At 48.1% G+C, this 24057-nt stretch overlaps 2 protein-coding genes across 2 annotated transcripts in view; one reads left to right on the top strand and one right to left on the bottom strand.

The window, feature by feature from the left end:
• Positions 1 to 517: 517 nt before the first annotated feature.
• On the top strand, positions 518 to 23582 carry FXN (frataxin). The gene is made up of 5 exons (XM_041740431.1): positions 518 to 698; positions 7574 to 7671; positions 10468 to 10588; positions 18136 to 18233; positions 22970 to 23582. The coding sequence occupies exons 1-5, from the start codon at positions 531 to 533 to the stop codon at positions 23118 to 23120; spliced, it is 636 nt and encodes a 211-aa protein (XP_041596365.1). The 5' UTR covers positions 518 to 530; the 3' UTR covers positions 23121 to 23582.
• LOC121478396 (translation initiation factor IF-2-like) overlaps positions 16510 to 24057 on the bottom strand; it is a 44721-nt gene continuing 37173 nt past the window's right edge. The window contains exon 3 of the mRNA XM_041733454.1: positions 16510 to 18453. The gene's annotated coding sequence lies outside the window, so the exon portion shown is untranslated. The remainder of the gene's footprint in view (positions 18454 to 24057) is intronic.

Genomic DNA, 24057 nt, shown 5'->3' with positions numbered 1-24057 from the left:
CTGGGCTCCTGGCTTGGAGCCTGCTTCCCCCTCTGCCTGTGTCTCTGCCTCTCTACGTCTATCATGAATCAATAAAAATCTAAAAACAAAAACAAAACAAAAAAACCCTAAGAAGAAGAAACTTTTTATAAACCACGCTTTCCAGATGAGGCACGGAGAAGTGAATTAACCCGCCCACTGGTCACACAGCTGCCGAGTACAGAGCCCGGGCGCAAACCCGGCAATCCCTCTGCAGTCTGCAGGTCCTAACGGCTCCAACCTCGCACAGCCAAGCGGGTTCGAGGCCTGCACCGCGTCCAGGCCCCAGCAAGGCTGCAGCTCGCCAACCCTTCCTGGCTAGAACCCTGCAGCCGTGGGTCGCCAGGCCCAAGGCTCCGAGGACCGAGGGCCGTGGTTACGCCTTCACGAGTTGCCGGGGGCAAGCCCTGTGCTTTGCACGCAGCGCGCTCTCCCTGAGCCCCCCCCCCGTAGCAGCAGGGGCGCCGCGGCGACCCCGGAGCGGAGGCGAGGCGCCGCAGACCGCGAGGAGCATGTGGACGCTCGGGCGCCGCGCCGCCACCGGCCTCCTGCCCCGCTCGGCACCCCCGGGCTCAGCCGCGGCCGGCGCGGGGACCCGGGGGCCCACGAGGGCCGCCCCGCTCCACGGCGGCCGGGGGCTGCGCGCCGGGACAGGAGCGGCCCGCGGGCCCAGCCACGCCGTGAGTACCGCGCCGCGCAGCCGACCGGGCCGCAGGCCGGCGGAGGAGGCCGCGCACGCTGGGACGCTGCGGGCACGCGCGCTCACGGGGCTCCGGCGGCGCCGCGGGCCGGGGACGCGCTCTGCCGGCCGGGCATGCGCTCTGCGGCCAGGGACGCGCTCTGCCGGTCGGGCATGCGCTCTGCCCGCGGAGAGGGCGGGGGTGACGCGCTCTGCCGGTCGGGCATGCGCTCTGCGGCCAGGGACGCGCTCTGCCGGCCGGGCATGCGCTCTGCCTGCGGAGGACGCGCTGTGCTAGCCGGGCATGCGCTCTGCGGCCGGGGACGCGCTCTGCCGGTCGGGCATGCGCTCTGCCTGCGGAGGACGCGCTGTGCTAGCCGGGCATGCGCTCTGCGGCCGGGGACGCGCTCTGCCGGTCGGGCATGCGCTCTGCCCGTGGGAGACGCGGTCTGCGGCCGGGGACGCGCTCTGCCGGTCGGGCATGCGCTCTGCCCGTGGGAGACGCGCTCTGCGGGCGGGGACGCGCTCTGCCGGTCGGGCATGCGCTCTGCCCGCGGGGACGCGCTCTGCGGGCGGCGGGGCGGCAGTGGAGCGCGCTGCCCTCTCCGCGGGGTGCGGCTTGCGGAGGGAAGGTGGCCGGGGACCCGCTCTCGGGGGTCCGTGGTGGTCGCCCAGCTCGCCGCCTCCCTCTGCCAGAACCAAGGTTTAAGTGATACTATATACTGTACTGGGTACTGCACCACACGTGTATGGCAGATGATCCTAGTGTCTGCGTAAGTGCATATAAATAGACTGAAACAGCACACATGCCAACGAAGCAGTGTATAGTAGTGTGTGTTTATAACTCTAGAGCAATGTGTTCAAGAATGTGCTTTTATGAACGAAAAGCTTCCTTGGAGCCAGGTGGAACTACCAAGGCCCTGGAGCGCAGTAGGTAGCGCAGCAAAGCTTTCGGAATAGGACCCGGCCTGGGTTCCTCGGCCTGGCTGGGTTCTGCAGAGCTCTGCGACCCCGGGGACCTCCCCTCCCAGAGGCCTGGCTTCCTTTTCTGTCTAGAGATGAAAGGATGAGGAACGCTCATCCTGCCGAGCTGGGGTGAGGATCCAGTTGGCTGAACGTGATAATAAAGTCTTCAACTCTGGGAGTTCATTCTCTTTCCTTCCCTGGGGGATGCAGTGAAGCGTCTGACCCAGGCAATCCCGAGACCTGAGAGGAGGAAGCCCAAGGAGTGGCTGTGGACTGAGGAAGACTCACAGCGGGGTGGACGCGATGTGTAACCCGGCTTGGAGGTGGCGCTTGGAGGTGGCAAGAGAGCAGCATCCTAAAAGGGGGACCTGCCTGGGCCGGGTAGGCAGGTGGACAGTAGCTGAGTGGCTGGGTGGGCCCTGTGTGGTGAGGAAGGCAGGTGAAGTCCAACCCAAATTGCCTGTGGAGCTCTGGAATTGGGACTTTAGACTTAAACTTCCCACTGCCCTGTTATTTGACCGTGTGTGAAGAAAAGTTAGAATTGGTTGCCAACACTCAAAGTTGGGACCTTTGATACTGGATCTTGCAGCTTCTCCAGAAAAATAGGCAGTCGTGACCATGCTGGTTCCACGATGTCCCAGTGCAGAACACAGACATTTATTACCCTTCTCCTGGGCTGTTCTGTGCTGTTCCCACCTGGAGCTGCCCTGGCTTGCACTTCAACCCCTGTGGGCCATGGATTGGCAGCAGTTTTTAACTTAGGACAGTGACAAGATATGGCATGGTCTCTTGGATGGTACCTAGTGGCTGTTGAGGGCTGTTGACTCAGAAGCATGCCCAGCTTAGAGCTGCCACGCAGGGGGTGGGCACTGGACACACATTGGGATTAGGAGTCTTGGGAGGTTGGGAGGTAGTAAACAACCTGAATCACCCCACTGGGCCTCCTCTACCATGTAAATTAATTGAGTTTGTTGAGCTTGTCTGTAACACAAGTTTGCTTACACATCTCCAATACTTGCGGAGTTGGGTGGATGACGATGGCAACTGGGATCACCTTGTTTAATTTGTTTTAAGGCCTGAACTGTCCTGAGGCTGACTCCTAACATCTCTGCACGCCACAACTCACCAGGACCTGAGTTCAGTGGGTGGGCCTCTTCCCCATCCTTATTTTCTCTACTCCCTATCCTACTTCTACAGCACCGTCCAAAAGAAATAGAATGGGAGCTGCGTGTGTAATTCTAAATTTTCTAGTAGCTACATTACATTGACAGAATATAAAAAAGCAGTTGAAATTAATTTCGATACCACAGTGGGACACCTGGCTGGCTCAGTTGATAGAGCATATGACTCTCCATCCCAGGGTCATGAGTTCAAGCCCCATGTTGGGCCTAGAGGTTAGTTTTAAAAAAAGATTCCAACACTACATTTATGTAATCTAGTTTTTCAAAATATTATCATCTCAACATTCTGGGTTCTCAGTAGAACCCAGAATCTACAGAAATGCTTTCCTTCTAAGTGTGCGACTCTGTGGCCTAGGGAGGCATCTGGTTCCATCAGGCACTGATCCTCAAACACTTACCCTGGTGCACTGGAGGCAGCTCCAAGGAGAGATTGCCACATGTTGCCATCTGTTACATAACTCCATGAGCCGCTGCTGCAGCCATGTCTGCACACCTCGGAATGTTTGCAGACACCTGTGAATTTTTGTAGAGGAACAAGATCATCACTATGACCCATGGTCTTTTGGCCTCAGGCCTGGCAAGCAGGTTATGACCTAATTCACTTTAAATTCATTTTTATTGTCTTCCACAGACAATGTACATGAATTTATACATAAATATGTGTATGTAAAATATGTGTCCTGTTTAAAGATTAATAACTGCCACATTCTCACCACTAGATTAAGAGACCGAATATTAGTTGTTCCTCGGAAGGCTCTGGGGCTCTCCTCATTACGACCGGGCCTCCCTGAGACGAATCTGCTCTCCTGACTTGTCAGGCATTCCTCTCCTTTCCTTAGAGTTGCACCCCGATATATGCCTCCGTAAACCATGCACTGTGATGCAAAAAAAAAAAAAAAAAAAAAAACATGCTGCATTTATTCTGCTGTGACTTTTTCCTTGTGTTCAGCATTGTTTTTGAGGTTCATTGACACTGACACAGTGTTGTCACTTAACTCATTCTCTCTGCTGGATAGTATCCCATTGGGTGAGCACATCATACTCTATCCAGTGTCCTGGTGACATCCATGTGATTTGCCCACGGTGTTGCTGTCACGGTGGTGCTGCTGTGGGGCCTTCCTGGGTGTGGACAAAGGCCCTTTGTGGCTGAATCCTCAGAATGGCATTGCCAGGCAAGGGACCAGGAAATACTCAACTCATTTGATGCTGAGAGTGGTTGTACTGGTTCATCCCCCCTGGAAGCGGGTGAGAACTGACTTCCAGCGTTGTGCTTTGCCGAGGCGACCCCTTTTGGGGTGAGGGCTGGCCTCCCTGTTGGCCACCCAGGCCAGGCCTCCCCGGGGTGGACCTCAGTTGAGTCATGCAGTTCCAAGGCTGGGGCCTGAGAGGGTAGGCCTAGAACCATCTCATATTTCCTCAGATGCCTTCCATGAGCCAGCCCGGTGCTGAGCCCCCAGACTGGTTGAACCCTGAAGACTCAAGCTGGGCAAACCCATCACAGAATGATCATCCAAGGGCCCCGGGTGGCTTGGAAGCAGGAGGGGTGGCTGCTGGGTGGCTTCAGGGGGAGCACTCATAATACAGCCCTCCCCACTGTGAATCCCATCTGTCGCCCACTAGCAGAGTGGGGCAGCTTCTCCCGTGGGCAGGGGCTGGATTTTGCCTCTGACCTTCTGCCTCTCTACACCTTTGTTGACATGCTCCAACACCGAAACTGACTGACCACCCTCCAGCCCTGTATTTAGGGTATTCGTCTCCTCCTGACTAATGCTCATCACCAGTCCATATGGCAGGTACTGTGATCCCTGCCTTCAGGGGTTCTGAAAGGTTAAGCAGGTCCCCAGGGCATGTGAGCTTGGGAAGAACCGGTAAGAGACCAGCAAGGAGTCTTCGGCAGCAGTTCCTTTGATGATTAGAAACAGACAAATAGGGAATCCCTGGGTGGCTCAGGGGTTTAGCCCCTGCCTTTGGCCCAGGGCGTGATCCTGGAGTCCTGGGATCAAGTCCCACATCAGGCTCCCTGCATGGAGCCTGCTTCTCCCTCTGCCTGTGTCTCTGCCTCTCTCTGTGTGTGTCTTTCATGAATAAATAAATAAATAAAATCTAAAAAAAAAAAAAAACAGACAAATATAGGGATGCCTGGATGGCTCAGTGGTTGAGTATCTGCCGTCGGCTCAGGTCATGATCCTGGGGTCCTGGGATTGAGTCCCACATCGGGCTCCCCGCAGAGCCTGCTTCTCCCTCTGCCTGTGTCTCTACCTCTCTCTCTCTCTGTGGGTTTCTTATGAACAAATAAACTAAATTAAAACAAACAAACAAACAAACAGCCAAATATAAATGTCTGTTTCTGGCTGTGAGTAACTTGCATTACAGCAAACTTTGCACCCAGAACAGCCATCCAAGATATCAAAGTCAAAACCAAAAATGAAATGGGAAAAGACTGAAGCAAAGGTGTCACACTGCGACAGCTAGGATTTGAGAGGCCAGGCTCCTGGAGAAAAGGGAAACTCTGAGGTCCCAGTTCTCGAACTTCCCTTACATGTCCACAATCCTGTACGATTCCCAGCTGTGTGATTCTTTCCACTGTGGCCCAGACCCTGGAGCCAGATGGTGTGGGTTCAAATCCTGGCTCCTCCACTTTGTATCTGTGTGCTTGTGTGACTTTGCTCAGTTTTCTCATCTGTAAAATACAAATATGGTCTATCCTTGTGTTTCACGGATCCTGTACTTCTGAATTCACCTGCTCAGTAAAATTTATCTGTAACTCCAAAAATCAATACCTAGGGTGGATTTTGTGGTCACTCTGGGACATGCAGAGAGCAGCAAAAACTTAGACTGGCCCCACACTTGCCTGTTCCCACTGAGGTCAAACAAGATGACACTCTGCCTTCTTACCTCAGTGCCCACGCTGTCATCAAGTGTCCTTTTCACCACCTACGTAGTGACACATTGTTTGCATTTTTGTGGTTTTTGTTGGTTATTTCACTATTCGTTTTTATTTTTGTTTTAAGATTTTATTTAATTTATTAAAGAGAGAGAGAGAACACAAGCAGAGGAGCGGGAGAAGCAGGCTCCTTGCCGAGCAGGGAGCCTGACTGGGGCTGGATCCCAGGACCCTGAGACCACAAACCCAGCCAAAGGCAGATGCTTCACCGACTGAGCCAGCCAGGCGCCCCTGATTTCACTATTTGAAATGGCCCCGAACATGGTGCTTGTGATTCAACAATATGTATCAAACCAGGGGTCTTTAAACAAAAACGCATGCAAACAAGGTTATGTATGGGTCAGCTGGTCACATGAGCCTGAAGCCGGAAGGAAGCTAAGCCTGTATCTGCCATAGGAGCATCTCGCTAACCTTGTGTTCATGGTGACCTTATAGAACAAACTATTGCGGGGCAGCCCAGTGGCTCAGCGGTTTAGCGCTGCCTTCAGCCCAGGGTGTGATCCTGGAGACCCGGGATCGGGTCCCACGTCAGGCTCCCTGCATGAAGCCTGCTTCTCTCTCTGCTTGTGTCTCTGCCTCTCTTTCTCTTTGTGTCTCTCATGAATAAATAAATAAAATTAAGAAAAAAGCAACATATTTTAAATAAATATATATAAAATAAAATCACAGCCTCTGTGCTCTGCACCCCCCTCCCATTTCTCCCTTTTCTGCTCATTTCTCAGCCCCTTGCCCTTGGCCTTCTCCTTCCTCAGCTTGCCAAGGGCACGGATAGCTCAAGAATACGGCCTCTGAGCCCTGCTCCAAAGTGACCTTCAGAGAAGGTAAATCTTACCACCAACCACCTCAAGCTCTCGGATGCCTTCCCAGGTTGATGTCCAGCTGAGTGCCATCACAAGGCCCTGTGGCCATCTCTCCATCCTCTCCCCTGCCACCTCCACTCTTAAGAACCACTTTTCTCTCCTTTTACAGGCTCTGTCCTCTCCCACGCTGGGGCAGATTCCTCAGCCAGGGTCCCCTTGGTGTTTGTCACCATCCTCTGGTTATGGCATCTGTCTCACCAGCTGGTCCATAGGGCTGCTGGCCCCAGAGACGAGTGCCTGGATGCTCAGCAGTTATGTATTGGAAGAAATCAACAGGTCACATTCATTATCTCCTGCAGATCATGTTAATGAGACCTGTCCATCTGCAGTCCGATCCTCTCTTTTGGACATCGGCAGACATGCCGATGTTGTTGCTTCTATTAGTCAGATCCCGGGAGCTTTGCTGATGCTCCCTGACCTTGCTTGTGCTGATCACTTCATAACTCGAACAGCCTGGAGCAGTGCTGCCCATGGAGCTTCCTGTGATGGTGACTGCGTCCTACATGCCACTAGCCACAGGAGGCCACAGGACACTTGAAACATGGCCTTCCAGAACATAGAAGTCCTGGAAGTGGCACTTGCCCCCTCACTCAAATTTTAGTGGGAGGTGACAGGAAAGAACTTCTTAAATTTCATATCAATAAATTTAAACTTAAATAGTAGCCTGTAGCTCTGGGCTATTACACTGGACAGCACAGGCTTGGAGAGAGCCAGAGCAAACTCCAGGTAATGCATTACAAGGTAAAAACATTCCAGAAGTACTGGGGGGGAGGGGGGGGATTTAGCCTGGTTTATTCTCAAATGCACAAGTAGTGAAACCTAAACCTTGCGTTCACAGACTGTAATACACTGAAAAATGATAATATTCTTCACAGACTGTAATACACTGAAAAATGATAATGTTCTTCTCAACTTTGGCTTTTAGAGTTTGAGCCTCCACCACCTCAATCAGCTTGTGAATGTCAAAAAGCAGAGTGTCTGTTTGATGAATATGAGGACAGCGGGAACTGTGAGCAGCCCTGGGTAAGATAAAGCACTTTCCACATCAGAGAGCCCTTCCCCCTCCTCCCTCCTTCTCTCCCTCAATACATAATGTGTGCATTGCTGCTCATACTTCAATTATCTTTTTAATTTTTTTCCTTTTCTGGGACACCTGAGTGGCTTAGTGGCTGAGCATCTGCCTTTAATAGTGTGATCCCGGGTTCCTAGGATTGAATCCTGCATCAGGCTCCCTGCATGGAGCCTGCTTCTCCCTCTGCCTATGTCTCTGCCTCTCTCTGTGTGTGTCTCTCATGTATAAATAAATAAAATCTTTAAGAAATAAAAATTAAAAATAAAAATAAGTAATATAAAATATTTTTTTCCTTTTCTCTTACCAGTATAAAAAAAAAAGCCCATCGCACCCAAACCTGTTTTCTCCCTTAGCAGCAGCACTCATAAGCATCTTTCCATATCACCAACTACCTACCACATTGTTTTATTATTTTTTTTAGGTAGCTCCACCCCCAGTGTGAAGCCCAACATGGGGTTGAAATCACAACCCTGAGATCAACACTTGAGCTGAAATCAGGAGTCAGATACTTAACCAACCAAGCCATGCGGGTGCCCTTCTACTACATTATTTTTAATGAAATATTATTAACAGTTATGGATGCACCACAGTTCATTTAACCTATCCCCTATTGCTGGACATTTAGCTTGTTTCCAGAGTTCTCTTATTATTCTCTCTGGTGACTTAGCAGTTAGAGTAGGCAAAGGCTCTATAACGAGGAGACCCAGAACTGTAATGGCTCAGTCTGGGAGTGGTTCGTGTCCTCATGGTCAAACAGTCCAGGGTGGGCATGCCTCTATGCAGTGAGTTAGGCAGCCGGGGTCCTTCCAACCTCCTATCACTTGTCAGTACCTTACTGTTGTCTGCACCTAGGAGCCCGGTGACCCTACCCAGGTTACAATCCACAGAAAGGGACCGGAGCATGGAAGTCCTGAAAGTGGCACTTGTCCCTCACTCAGATTTTAGTGGGAAGAATTTGGTCATAGAACCCCAGCTAACTGCAGGGGATGCCGGGAATTTAGCCTCTTGGGTGCCCTGGAAGGATGTGGTGGGTTTGGTGCAAAGCTCCCCAGCACTGCTACAGTCTGCTCCCCACCGCCGATGGCCCCTCCTCCCACACATAGACTCACACACACATTGGCCTCTAACCCCAAGGCTGCCACCACAGGCCCAGATGGTCCCTCATCCACCTCAAAGGCCAAGATTTCCAGGTGACATGAGGTCCTCTTTATGGAGTAGCTTCTTTGACTTATACACACACACGCACACACACATACACACACAAACACACACCTGATGGAGAGGAGTTCTTCACTTCCTGCAACTCTTGATATTACCTGTCTCTTTCAGATATTGTCTATCTCTTTTTAATCATTCTGGTAGTATCTCATTATGAATTTTTTTTAATTTTATTCATTTATTCGTGAGAGACACAGAGAGACAGGCAGAGACATAGGCAGAAGGAGAATCAGGCTCCTCACAGGGAGCCAGATATGGGACTCCATCCCAGGACCCCTGGATCACGCCCTAAGCCAAAGGTGCCCCTCATTGTGATTTTTTAATGTGTGTTATCCTGAAGATTAACAAAGTTATACCCCTTGTCATGTGTTCACTGGCCATTTAGATATCTTTTTCTTTTCTTTTCTTTTTTTTTTTTTTTTTTTTGAGAGAGAGAGAGAGCACAAATTGGGGGGAGGGGCAGAGGGAAAGGAGACTCCCCACTGAACAGGGAGCCTGACTTGGGGCTTGATCCCAGCATTCTGGGATCATGACCTGAGCCGACGGCAGACACTTAACTGACTGAGCCACCCAGGTGTCCCTGGATATCTCATTTGAAATGATATCTGTTTTAGTGTTTTACCCATTTTTCTATTGGGTTTTCTTTTTCCTATTGACTTGTAGTTCTTTATGTATTCTGGAAATAAGTCCCTTTTCAGATACATGTAATGCAAACATTTTCCCCCACATTGTTGTTGGCCCAAAATAATTTTAATAATAAAAACACAAGCAATGGAAATAAGCATAATGTCCAGCTGAAGAAGTCAGATTGAATAAATCATATAAAATAAAATACCATGAAAGTCTGTATGTACTAATATGGAACAATTTCCAGGGTACATTAAATAAAAACTGTAAGGTGCTTCAATTTCTGTATTAAAAAGAATACAAAATTCCAGATGGATACAGAAGAGACTTATTTGTAGTTGACTGTGCATGCGGGCTGCTTACTTGAAAAGAAAGGGATTCTTCTGTAAAATTCTTTCATGCTGATTAAAATTTCTGTGTGCATGGTAGCTATTTTCCTTGAATTTTTTTAAAATTTAAGTAAAAACTGGATATGTTGGAGTGCCTGGCTGGTTCAGTCAGTGAATCATGCGATTCTTGATCTTGGGGTCGTGAGTTTAAGCCCCACACTGGGCATAGAGCTTATTAAAAATAAATTAAGTAAATAAATAAATGTGTGGGTTGGGATCCCTGGGTGGCGCAGCGGTTTGGCGCCTGCCTTTGGCCCAGGGCGCGATCCTGGAGACCCGGGATCGAATCCCACATCAGGCTCCCGGTGCATGGAGCCTGCTTCTCCCTCTGCCTGTGTCTCTGCCTCTCTCTCTCTCTCTCTCTCCCTCTGTGACTATCATAAATAAATAAAAAAAAATTTAAAAAAATCATTTCTAAAAAAATAAAAAAATAAATGTGTGGGTTTTGACATTAATAAACTGGAGGAATTTGGTAAATGTGTGTTTTGGGCGGTTTTCATGTTTTCCCTGCAGCTCTCTGGATGAGACCACTTATGAACGACTGGCAGAGACGACACTGGACTCCTTAGCAGAGTTCTTTGAAGACCTTGCAGACAAACCTTACACATTGGAAGACTATGATGTCTCGTTTGGGGTACCTCTCTACTTATTTTCTTATGTCTGTTTCTTCCCTAAGAATTCTAGCTTATAAAACAAAGAATTCCCCCTCCAATGGAGTTTCGCATCCAGCAGCAGGCAGTTACGGATAGGACCAAGAGACTGGAGTTTTATGTTCTTGCCCTGTGACCTTGGGCAAGTCACAGCCTCTATGAGCCCCTGTTTCTGCTTAAAAATACCGGTTCTCAAACTCCCTCTTGGTGCCTGTGAAGATAAATCAGGGAGGGACCAGGCATGTGTTTGTCTAGCAAGAGGACTCTCTTGCAGGCATGGGCAGCTCTGAACTAGGCCACTCCTTCTCCTACCGGGTGTGCTCAGAGCACACAGACAGGGGTTCCTCTTCTGGGGGCTTCTGATTTGGCAGGTCAGGGTCTTCTCAGGAAGCATATTTTCTAAAAGCTCGCCTGGGATTTTAACATACACCCTGGGTCCCACCCCTAGATAATTTTTATTTAGTTGGTCTGAGAATATGGCCCAGGCAGGGCAGGGGAGGTTTTTTAGTTTTTATAATCACTCCTCGGATGATCCTAAACACAGGTGGCGGCAGGCGGATCCCTGAAGCCAAGGGAGTGCTGCTCTACATCGACTGGCCACCGGGTGGCAGCCCCGAGTCGGGGTGCACCCTTGCCTTTAGCATGCTGTTCCAGCTGCAGGGAGGGCTCCTTTTCTGGCAGGAGAAAATCCCCACCGAGGTTAATCCTCTCGAGAGCAATTAATTAATAGTCAGAAATGTTATGAAGTGGAATTATTTTGGACAACCAGCTGTCGGGCTAACGTGATAGGAACAGTGTGGGATATTATTACTGGGGAAGCCCTTAGGCAGAGAAGGGACTCCCTCCGATGGAGCAGGGAGCAGAATCTGGAGGATTTCCAGCCTAGTGGCAAGGACAGTGAGGGACTTGGAGGTCAAATTCAGGCGATGGGGCAAATAAGGACTGGCTGCCTTCCAGGTGGATTAGGTGACTGTGGTGAGCATCACCCAGGCACGGTGCTGTAAGTGCTTACACAGACAGCCTTGGAAGGCAAGCTGCTGGGAGACCATTACTGACTGGCCTCCCCAGGTTGACTGTGGGATGAGGGAGCTGGGGGCGGTTACAGGGCTCTTCTCCCCCAGCCTCCCTACCAGGGGCTGGCTGTACTTCTAGGGAAACCCGGTCTCTGGCTAAACTCGGCCATACATGCAAACATTCATTAACATACCACAAAAGCAGTCACACCGCCCATTCTTCTAAGATTAGTGAGAATACTTAGTGACTCAAGTATTTTGCATGAATGTTTCATTAGTAGTGAATGTGCTAGTGTTCTAACAGCTGGATTCTGTGTACCTCCCCGAATCAAGGAGCAAAGGCTCCTGCTCAGGGGCGCCTGGGTGGTTCAGTTGGTTGAGTGGCTGACTCTTGATTTCTTTTTTTTTTTTTTTTTTTTTAATTTTTTTTTAAATTATTTTTTATTTATTTATTTTTTTTTAAATTTTTATTTATTTATGATAGTCACAGAGAGAGAGAAAGGGAGGCAGAGACATAGGCAGAGGGAGAAGCAGGCTCCATGCACCGGGAGCCTGATGTGGGATTCGATCCCGGGTCTCCAGGATCGCGCCCTGGGCCAAAGGCAAGCGCCAAACCACTGCGCCACCCAGGGATCCCTGACTCTTGATTTCAACTCAGGTCATGAGCTCAGGGTCCTGGGAGTGAGCAGCAGTGTCAAGCTCTGTGCTCAGCGGGGAGTCTGCTTCTCCCTCTGTCTCTGCTCCCCCTCCGGCTGTTCTCTCTCTCTAACAAATAAATAAATCTTAAAAAAAAAAAAAAAAAAAAGACCCTACCCAGTGGTGGGTCACAGGACCCTACCTGAATCCTACCTGCAGAGTATCTCTCTGAAGAGGGACCCAGCTGCTGGGCTTTCCAGATTCTGTAACCCATTCCTGCAAAGGGAAGAGACACCTGTGTTTTTCTAGCCAGTACATATATCTAAGTATCGTTCTCCTCACCAGGGAAAAATTATTTCTAACAAATCATTTACTAATTAGGAAATTCTCTAGTACACACATAGAAACTAAAGTATACAGTAGCTGGCTCTTTTGTTGAGACTTCTGACTGAGAACTTTGAAATGCTATCTACCCTGGGGTGTGAACTCCTGATTTGAGTCTCTCAGGTATTAGCCGACATATATTTCACATATAAATCTATTGAAACTACATTATAGGCAGTAGAATACCCGTATCACTCTTATTTGAGCTCTGTTGGGGTGTAATCTTTCCCTGTCCTCAGGGTCCAGTTGGGCATTGTCTCCTCTGGGAAGTCCTCCTAGATGCTCCAGGCAGATACCACGCTTATTCCCTTGCCCTGCACCCTGAAGATGACTCTGTAGAGCATGGATCACTCTGTGTTGTCTCTACTTACATATCAGCTCCCATGGTGAGACTGAGTTCCTTGGCAGCCAAGACACTGTCCATTCTTGGTATCCCAATGCCTGAACCATTGCCAAGTACATGATAGAGACTTAATGTTGATTCCATTCACTAATGAAATGGGCCCACGTGCAGGAAACATACTTTCCCTGATGCCACACAGCATCATAGACGTTTTAGCAACTTGCTCCTGGCAAAGTAGACAAATGAAAGCAGTAATCCAGAGAGACCTGAGAGCACATTTGTTCTGTTTGCTCCCTGTGGAGTGAGAAATGTGAGCAGCTCCTTGGCTGTTTTGTTTTCTTGTCAGTGGAGTAGATCATCTGGGGTGTGGGTGTCTGGGTCCAGGCCTCACTCCCCACTGGCCCTGCCATTAGAGGGGACTGCCCACCACAGCAGAATGCACCTCCTGTCACTAGGCATCCATAAGTCTGCTGCACTTGACCAGCAAAATCTGACCAGGGCTGTAATAAGTACCATGCTGTCGGAGGGGTTACTTCCAAGCCACCTTTCTTCTTCCCCCTGGTGGAGCCCTGGGCTCTTTGACATTTTAATGAGAATTTGTTTGGTGTCATGTTCTTTACTCTTTACTCTTTAGCCCCTGTTTCTGCTTAAAAATACTGGTTGGCATATCACTGCCATACAGCAGAGGTTTCTTGACCTTTCCTGGACCTTCTCCCAAGAAAAACGTACCCATATACCTGTGAGTACAATCTCAGCTTCAGGGCAGGGCAGCTTGCAGACCCCTGGAGACCGTCTCTGGGTGGGTGCCAGCTTACCGACACTTGCTCAGAGGCAGCATTTCTTCTGGGTATGGAGACAAAGCATCTAGCTCTCCATCCTGGATTTGTATTTTCTTTCCAAGAGCCCCTAAGTGAATTATCTTAACTTCTGTGAGTGGCAGGTTCTTCAGCGGTGAAGTGGGTGACACCCCTCTACTTCACGGGATTTACATTACGATTGAACTTTAAAAGTGACTTGCATTCATTATTCTTATTCCTTAAGAGGGGTATCTTTTTTTGAAGTGTGGGAAGCCACATATACCTGAAATTGCCCACATCAACACTGCCATCTCCTATGTGTCTATTTCCACACAATGAGCTAGTGACAACAGAAATGCCTCCTTTTGCTCCCATGTGTGTAGGGCTGATGTTGACTGGCGGGAATAAGCCTCCACCAGCTGCAGATGGGGGGCTATTGTGATTGGTTAGTGACCCCCGCCAGAAGCTGCTAAGTATTTTGACTCTCCCCCACGTCCCCACCTTCCTCTGCATTCAAGTCTGTCCACAAGCCCAAAATAATCTGAGTGCCCCTTATGGAATAATACTAATGAACAAAAGGCCCTCTTCATCTGGGCCACTTACAGACAGTTCCAAAAGGATCAAGAACTCCTGGTGAACCAGTAGGCAGCTAATTTCCTTCCCCTCCTTCCTCCACTTGCTAGTTTCCTCTGGAAAGTGCCTCTGGCTCCAGGGGAAAAAATAATGACACGCAATGAACAGCAGGGGGGTTGGCTGAGGATTGAGACTTTCTGTCTTGTGTAGCAGCGCCCTTAACTTCGCACGTTTATCAGCATCCCTGGTCACTGTTCTTTCCTCCACAAATATATTTTTGCATCCGTCCAGTATTCTGCACTAAGAACCAATGTGCTGGACACTGAAGGTGCTTGGATGATAAAGACAAATCTGCTCTCAGGGTGCCTAGTTGTGGAGGGGTGGGGGCAGGCGTCCGGCCAACAAGCAGTCCGCTCAGATGCAGGTGCGGGGAGGAAGGCCGAGGGCCCGTGGGGGCCACGCACAGGCCCTGGTCCCAGCTGCCGGGTGTCAGGCTGACTGTGCCAGGGGTGCCTCAGCTGGGGTCATGGTCTTAGGTGGGGAGGGGTGCTGCAGAGAAGGAGCCGGGTGGAGGAGACCACTTGAGGTCTGCATAGCTAGGAGAAACCTCACGGCTGCTTTATTAATAAGCTCTTTGTGAATGAGAGGCCAGTCCCCTGGAATCATTCCAGAAGATTTTGAGTTGGAAAGAGTTGATTTTGGCTTTTAGCAGTTGGATGTGCCATCCCTGGTTTGGTCTGTTCTAAGGGGTGACAGTGAGCAGGAGCGCACACAACCCCTGAGCGCCTGCGCCCCTCCATCCCTGCCCTGAGTCTCTGGACTCGATGTTGTCCCAAGGAAGGCCGCAGGGTTGATGAGACTCAGAGTGGCCCTCTGTGCTCTCCACTACGCCCTCACCTCCCCAATGTGGGGGGCAAGGCCTGGTGGAGCACCCAAGGATCACAAATAGATCAAACTGCAAACAATTCTGTCTCGATCCCCTGAGCCTGCTGCCTCATGGAAAAATAAGCTATGAAAGTATGTATTTGGGGGAGGAAGGAATGGGGAGTGGCTGATGAAGGGTGTGGGGTTTCTCTTTGGGGAGGTGGAAATAGTTGAGAATTAGTGGTATTTGCACACTTTGTGAAAACACTTTGTGGAATACTAAAAACTGTTGAATTATGCAATTTTAAGATACTTTTTCTTTTCTTTTTTTTAAGCAGGCAGAAGGGCAGAGGAAAAGGGGCAGAGAGAATTGCAAGCAGGCTCTATCCCACCACCTTGAGATCATGACTTGAGATGAATTCAAGAGTCAGACTCTTGGAACACCAGATGCGGTTGAGCATCTGCCTTCGGCTCAGGTCGTGATCCTGGGGTCCTGGGATCCAGTCCCACATCAGGCTCCCTCCGGGGAGCCTGCTTCTCCCTCTGCCTGTCTATGCCTCTCTCTCTGTGTCTCTCATGAATAAATTAATAAATAAATCTTGAAAACAACAACAACAAAAAAAGTCAGACTTTTAACCGACTGAGTGCCCCAGGTGCCTCAAGACACTTTTAAGTAAATGAAAGGTGGTAGTCCTACCAAAATAGAAAAGGTGGGTTTCAAGAAAATTTTTTTTCCGCAAACTTAATAGGGTGACTAGCTGGCTCAGTGAATGGAGCATGTGATTTCTGATCTCCAGGTCATGAGTTTGAGTCCCACCCTGGGTGTAGAGATTACTAAAAAAATTAAACTTTAAAAATAAAAATAAAAAGCGAACTTATGTACACTGTGATCCTAGTCCTTTTCAGAAATGCATTTAAAAACTGGAAGCTGGGGGATCCCTGGGTGGCTCGGCGGTTTAGCGCCTGCCTTTGGCCCAGGGCACGATCCTGGAGTCCCAGGATCAAATCCCGCTTCGAGCTCCTGGTGTGGAGCCTGCTTCTCCCTCTGCCTGTGCCTCTGCCTCTCTTTCTCTCTCTTTCTATGTCTATCATGAATAAATAAATAAATAAAATATTAAAAAAAAAACAAAACTGAAAGCTGGGGCAGCCCGGGTGGCTCAGCAGTTTAGTGCCGCCTTCAGCCCAGGGCCTGATCATGGAGACCCAGGATCAAGTCCCATGTTGGGCTCTCTGCATGGAGTCTGCTTCTCCCTCTGCCTGTGTCTCTGCCTCTCCCCGTCCCCACCCCGTGTCTCTAATAAATAAATAAAATTTAAATAGATAGATAGATAGATAGATAGATAGATAGAAATAAAAACCGGAAGCTGATAGCTGAGAGGGAACAGCTTGTATCGTTGGTTAATGGGATCAAGAGAGCTCTTCACGTTATGGCAACATCAGCTTCTTTTAGACCCAAACAGATCTGGATTTAAGATTAGCTCTGCTGGTTACTAAGTATTCCTTATTACTCTGTCCCTGTTTCCCTCATCTGTAAAGCTGGGATAAGGATTCCCACCTCTGATAGTTATGGTCACAGGGAATACAATCTTACACAAAGTGTCAGATACAGCGCTTGGCACAAAGTAGGTACTGGACAGTATTGGTTAATATTTTTATTGATTTCATTTTATTTATACTCTTTGTATTTCTGATGTCTGTATAATTCCTCTTTGTTTCATTTTTCATCAGAAAAAAATATTGTTAAAAGTATAACTCAAGGGCACTTGAGTGACTCAGTCGGTTGGGCATCTGCCTTCAGCTCAGGTTGTGATTCCAGGGTCCTGTGTTGGCCTTGGGGAACCTGCTCCTCCTTCTCCCTCTACCGTTCCCCTCATGCTCTTTCTCTTTCTCTCTTATTCTTTCTCTCAAATAACATCTCTTTTAAAAAAAGTGTAACCCAGTTGAGTCCTCCCTTGCCTGTCAGTTACATTATATATATCATATATATTATATGTTATTATTATCACACAAACCAAACACAAAGTGTTCTAAGAAATGTTCAGGGCCTCTTGATTGGAAAGGGGCTTAGAAGCCCACAGAAAAGCGGCCGTGTGTCTCCATGGGCTATGCCCAGGGTGGGGAACAGCCAGGGGCTGCCTTTTGCACACCAGCTCCAATAAAGGGACTGGGCAGTGTGGCTGCTTCTGTAATATTCTGAGCATTCTAAAGAAACCTCAGACCTTAAGAGTAAAGGGCTCCTTTGTTTAAAGAGTGTTTTCAAATTTAAATGAGCATTTATTGAGCAAAGATGGACCAACCAGTCTTTTAAAGAATTCAGGGCTCCTGAGGGAAACATAAAGCCCTTGAGAGCAGCTTGTGAGATGCGTGGGAAGGGTCTGAAAACAAAAACTGTCTGGAGTGGCGGCCTTCTACCAGCAGAGCTGGTGCTATGGCTCTTCTAAGACCAGCAAAGCAGGTGGTTTGACTCCTTCCCTCGACTTTGCCTGTTTTCCTTGTTTGGGCAATGAACTTGTGCTGTCCCACGTTCGGGCTGTGGTACCCAGGTAGAGTTGGTGTCTGCATTTTTTAGCATCCTTTTGTGTGTTCCGGATGGCCTTTGAGGGGACTAAGGCAGCAGGCAGGATGTGGAGGCTCCTCCTCAGGCAAGCCTCTGCTGCTTCCTCACCTCGAGACAGGAACACTGGGAGTCCCCGGGGGATGCGGGAGAGCACAACGGCCTCCCCTCCGAGTTAGCCTGATTAATCAGAGTCTGACCGAAAGCAGTGTGCTTCTGGCATGATCTGCTCCTCCTGAACACGAAAGACGCGTCTTCACGGGTGTGTTGTGTACTTGCCTGGGTGTCGAGATATGAAGCAATTGTGACAAAGTGGTAACTTTGCTTTGTTTTATTTTCCTCCTGCTTTTGCCACCTGGTCCGCCAGAGTGGTGTTTTAACAGTTAAACTGGGTGGAGATCTAGGAACCTACGTGATCAACAAGCAGACCCCAAACAAGCAAATCTGGTTATCTTCACCATCCAGGTACGTCCGGGGACATCGGCACCCGTTGTTCAGCTCCTGTGAGGTGTGGTGTTGTGGACTCTCTAAGAGGAGAGTGGCCTCGGGGCTGGGTGTCTGTGAGCGCACCTCTCCTGATGCTTCCTGCTCACCCCATCCTCGCAGGACAGTTAACTCTTCTTCTGTAACTTCGGTCGGCCAGTGATCTGGTTGCTATAAGCAGATATTGAGATATTGGCAAGATCTGAAACAAAAAGTTTATCACTTTTCAGAACCTGCCCTGGATAGTTTGTATCAAGTCATTGTCCTGCCTTTTTAAAAAGCCACTTTTGGGGACACCTGGGTGGCTCAGGGGTTGAGTGTCTGCCTTTGGCTCAGAGCATGATCCCGGGGTTCTGGAATCGAGTTCCGCATTGGGCTCCCCACAGGGAGCCTGCTTCTCCCTCTGCCTATATCTCTGCCTCTTTCTCTCTCTCTCTCTCTCTCTCTCATGAATAAAATAAATAAAATCTTTAAAAATACAAAAGCCACTTTTGATGCTGCAGCCTCAGAATGAGCTGCACTTTGCCTTCAAAGCAGGTTAAAGTTTGACCTTTAGCTTGTTTTGAGCATCTTGCCAAAGGTTGGTTGCATTCCCTCTGTGGAGGTGGGAGGGTGTCTTAAGCTGGGACTCTAGGGCATTGAATCCCTCCTGCCTTTTCCATCAATGTGCTTTCAGTGTAGTGGAAGAAAAGACTATGTTGGAGGCCGCCTGCGCTGCAGCTCAAGGCCTGGGAGTGTGCAGGGAGAGAGGGTTCCTGTCCGTCTGCATCTATCTGGGTGGTTATAAGGGCAGACCAGCCTTCCTGGGTCATTAGCACTTCCAAAAGCAACATACTGACTGTGCTTTGGGAAAGGTCCAAACATAACCAGCATGTAATTCTTTGACAGCCCAATGGTATTTGCATTAAAAAAAAAATTATATGGGCACCTGGGTGGCTCAGTCAGTTAAGCATCCGACTACTGATTTGGGCTCAGGTCATGATCTTGGGAGTGGGATCGAGCCCTGAGTAGGCTCCGCCCATATCAGGGAGTCTGCTTGAGATCTCTCTCTCCTCCCTCTGTTCCTCCCCTGGCTCTCTCTTTCTCTCTCAAATAAATAAATCTAAAAAAAAAAAAAAAATTATAACTCTTCTCCTGTCCCAACATTCATATCATTTTTTAGGCAGTTAACATCATACTCTTTATCATGCCATGGTATGTAATTATTTGTTCAAAATAAATAAGGTGTTATGCCTTCTTTGCCCTAGTCTCATCTAGGAGGCATGTTATAATTCAACAAACAATTCCAGAAATCACTCATTTCTAGCAAGGCCCTTATAGATTACATTGCTTTTTATTTTTTCATTTTTTTCTTAAGACTTTATTTATTTTTTTAAATCTTTTTTATTTTTATTTTTCTTTATTTATGATAGTCACAGAGAAAGAGAGAGAGAGAGAGGCAGAGACATAGGAAGAGGAAGAAGCAGGCTCCATGGGAGCCCGATGTGGGGTTCGATCCCGGGTCTCCAGTATCGTGCCCTGGGCCAAAGGCAGGTGCCAAACCTCTGCGCCACCCAGGGATCCCCTTAAGACTTTATTTATTTATTCATAGAGACAGAGAGAGGCAGACACAGGCAGAGGGGGAAGCAGGCTCCATGTAGGGAGCCCGACATGGGACTCACATGGGACTCAATCCCGGGTCTCCAGGATCACGCCCTGGACTGAAGGTGGCGCTAAACCGCTGAGCCATCCGGGCTGCCCTATTTTTTTCATTTTTCAAAGTATTTTTAAAATTTATTTATTTATGAGAGACAGAGACATGGAGAAGCAGACTCCCTACAGGGAGCCTGATGTGGGACTTGATCCCAGGACCCCGGGATCACAACCTGAGCCAAAGGCAGACGCTCAACCACTGAGCCACCCACTTCTCCCTATATTGCTTTTTAGACCCAGTTAACTTGAAATTGGGTGTTTTATCCTACGTGAGACAATTAGCCTGTTCTCTTTGGCCTCAAACAGTTGTCCCAATCCTAACCAGAACCATGCATGAGGACTGTACATTCTTACCCTTCACGTCTGGAGAAACCATATGAGAAACTGAGTGGATGTGTTCAAACCCAGCTGTCACCTTTGGGATTGGTGGCTATTTAAATATGGGCAGGGCACAGGAACCATCTGTATGGCTCCACAAAAGGAATTCCCTCTGTGTTGTATCTGGAGGCCAAAAAAGTCTGTACCATGTTTGGACACACCTGCCAGCAATATGATCCTACCCCAGGCTTGTTTGATCTGTAATTCAAAGTGGAAATATGGAAAGAAATTCTGTCAAGCAGCCATTTACTATCACAGATACTGTGTTCCTTAAGAAAAAAGAATTATTTTTCCACTCAACTTTTTATGTCCAAAATAATCTTAAATGGGAATGCATTTCTGATATTTTGGGTGGTGGTTTTGTTTTATTTTGTTTTGTTTTAAATGACAGCTTTTCAGGTCCTGTGGAAACAGTGGTCTCTCCCAGCTAGCCTGCCATCCTGAGGAGGTTGTAGGGTGGGATAAAGCAGAGGTCTGGGTGGACACCTTGTTGGGAGCAGTGGAGGGACCTGCAAGTTTCTCACCCTCTCCCTGGCATTTCGGCAGCAAATCTGAGTCCAAGGCCCAAGGAATGTTCTCTGGATTTGGTCCGGACTATCAGTTCTTTCTCTATGGCCTGGATCATTTGTATTTGACCGGTCGTGTGTATTAAACAAAGGCCCTAGTCCTTTGGGTTTGTCCCTATTATCTCCACGATTATGAACATGGTCAAACCCAAGCATTTGGTTGATAATACAGAAATCTTTGATGCTTTTTGTATAGTCCGCCAAGATGCTTCCCTTCTAAGCCTCCCTCTTCCCTGGTAAACTCCTTACAGTCTTGACTTTGGGAAATCTCTCCCTGAGAATGCAGGTGGACCAGGCGCCCCTTCTTGTGAGCTCCCAGGGCTCCCTGCTCCATCTCCATCAAGGCATGCCTGTGCATCGTCACTGTCTGCTGGCATGCCTACCCCTCCACTAGTCTGAGTAGAGGCAGAATTAATGGGCACTGTTGTGTACATCTGGAATGACCAGACATGTCAAAACCCTACTACATCCAGGTCCACACAAATAACTCTTCCCAGCAAGAATGGATATACACTGTTGTTCATTGGACCAGCTTGAGGTGGAGAAACTCTCAGTTTCATGGATTTAAAATATATTTTGGGGGGACGCCTGGTGGCTCAGTGGTTGAGCATCTGCCTTTGGCCCAGGGAGTGATCCTGGAGTCCTGGGATCAAGTCCCACATCAGGCTCCTTGCATGGAGCCTACTTCTCCCTCTGCCTGTGTCTCTGCCTCTCTCTCTCCATGTCTCTCATGAATAAATAAATAAAATCTTATAAAAAAATAAATAAAATCCCACGTCGGGCTCCCGGTGCATGGAGCCTGCTTCTCCCTCTGCCTGTGTCTCTGCCTTTCTCTCTCTCTCTCTCTCTCTGTGACTATCATAAATAAATAAAAATTTAAAAAAAATATTTTTGAGAGTTGCCTGGGTGGCTCAGTCAGTTAAGTGTCTGTCTTCAGTTCAGGTCATGATCTCAGGGTCTTGGATTGGACTCCCTGCTCAAAAGGGAGCCTACTTCTCCTTCTCCTTCTGCCCCTTCCCTTGCCTCACTCATGCTCTCTCTTAAAAAAAAAAAAGAACAAAAACACCATAATACCATATATATATGTATATATTATATACGTGTATATATATTTTACACATGTCTATATTATATATATTATATGTATATTTGTGTATGTGTGTGTGTGTATATATATATATATATATATACACACACACACTAGGTGATCGCCAGGAGCTGGGGAGAGGAGAGGGTGAGGTGCAGGAGTGTTTTGGTAGATAGAGGTAGTGGTTACACATGTTATAAATGTACTAAAATCATAATAACAATAATATAGATAAGGGACAGTTTGTCAGTGGTACACTAATGGCTATAATTTTAAAACATTGCTCTGGGGGGACCCGGATGGCTCAGTGGTTGGGCATCTGCCTTTGGCTCAGGTCGTGACCCCAGGGTACTGGGATCGAGTCCCACATTGGGCTCCCCACAGGGAGCCTGCTTCTCCCTCTGCCTGTGTCTCTGCCTCTCTCTCTCTGTTTCTCATGAGTAAATAAATAAATCTTAAAACAAACAAACATAAAAACTACTGCTCTGACCTAGGAGGTATCATATGTGAGTTAGGAAAAGCGAAAGATCAGAATGTGATTTACAGAGACTCATCGATAGGGTTCAGATGTTTTCAGGTCTTAAGAATTGTTCTGTTGAATTGTTGCAGGGGATAAATTGTATATTTATTTTTATTTTTATTTTTTATTTATTTTTTTTAAATTTTTTATTTATTTATGATAGTCACAGAGAGAGAGAGAGAGGCAGAGACACAGGCGGAGGGAGAAGCAGGCTCCATGCACCGGGAGCCCGATGTGGGATTCGATCCCGGGTCTCCAGGATCGCGCCCTGGGCCAAAGGCAGGCGCCAAACCGCTGCGCCACCCAGGGATCCCATATATTTATTTTTAAATAGAAAGACCCTGAGACTAGAAGTCAAATGGATGCTTTGTGAAATAGACTTTCTGGAGCTTTCTTCCAGTCTGTGTCTGGATGGCAGCATTTCCTCCAAAGGGCTGTTCTCATGGACCTTCTATGTATTTATTGTGTCTTGCAGTGGGCCCAAGCGCTACGACTGGACTGGGAAGAACTGGGTGTACTCCCATGATGGTGTGTCCCTCCACGAGCTGCTGGCCACAGAGCTAACTAAAGCCTTCAAAATCAAACTGGACTTATCTTCTCTGGCCTATTCTGGAAAAGGCACTTGAGGCCCAGCTTTGTTCCAAAGACCTTAAAAGCTAAAAAGCCAAGACCCCAGCTTCATCCTGCAGCTGGTATCTGGTTTTTTTTTTCCATTCCTGCTTTTGAGGACAGTTGTGGCATGTGACGGCTCTGTGAAAAGAGTGTGTTGCCTCCCACTGTCCCCCAAATTCAGATTTTTAATTTCCATAGTTTCGGGGGGGAGGGGGTCTTTGTGGTTTTTTTGTTTTGTTTTTTGTTTTTAGGATTTGTTGTCTGGTTTCTTTCTTCCCAGGATATCTCTTCTTTTCTCATGCCCATATATGCATACATTTATATATAACCTTACAACAAAGAAAAATAAGAAGGAAAAATGACTTGATTTCACTATTCCTACTTTAAAGGATTTAACTGCCTAAAACCATGTGAAGAGCGGCTGGCCCGACCTCCCCCTTCAGTCCCCAAAGACTCATTAAAGAGTTGCCTATAAATGTTGCCACGCCTCTTGAAAATGTCAACATTCCTAAGCCCATTAGTAGGAAAGTGTCAGTGACATTCAGGAATTCTCAAACTAAAGATCATTCTCTGTTTACACTTCGTGTCTGCTAAGGTGCAGCCTGCATGGGAGACTCGGGGACGCAAAGCTGTTTCTTCCACAGACACGTGTATAGGGCCATACATGCATGTTTCATTTCAGGGGTATGTGTGTGTTCTGTGTGTCTGTGTGTTTAAGTGAAAGGCCCGCATAGAATCAGCTGCTCCAACAAAGGTCTGAGAGTGCAGAAAATCTCCCAAAGGCAAGAAGGGGGAAGGGCCATCTTCACAAGCTAGTGGATATAAGTCTAATAAACTAGATGGCCGGGCTGAGGAGGTGCTTTGCAAATTGTGAAAGACCATATAGATGAAAAGATATTCGTGTTAATGAAAAGAGCCCTGGTCCTTCACTTAGCTCAGTTTAACCTTTCC

This window comes from Vulpes lagopus, chromosome 2 (genome assembly GCF_018345385.1).
Source record: "Vulpes lagopus strain Blue_001 chromosome 2, ASM1834538v1, whole genome shotgun sequence".
NCBI classification, from domain to species: domain Eukaryota; kingdom Metazoa; phylum Chordata; class Mammalia; order Carnivora; family Canidae; genus Vulpes; species Vulpes lagopus.
This window is presented reverse-complemented; position numbering and strand designations above follow the sequence as displayed.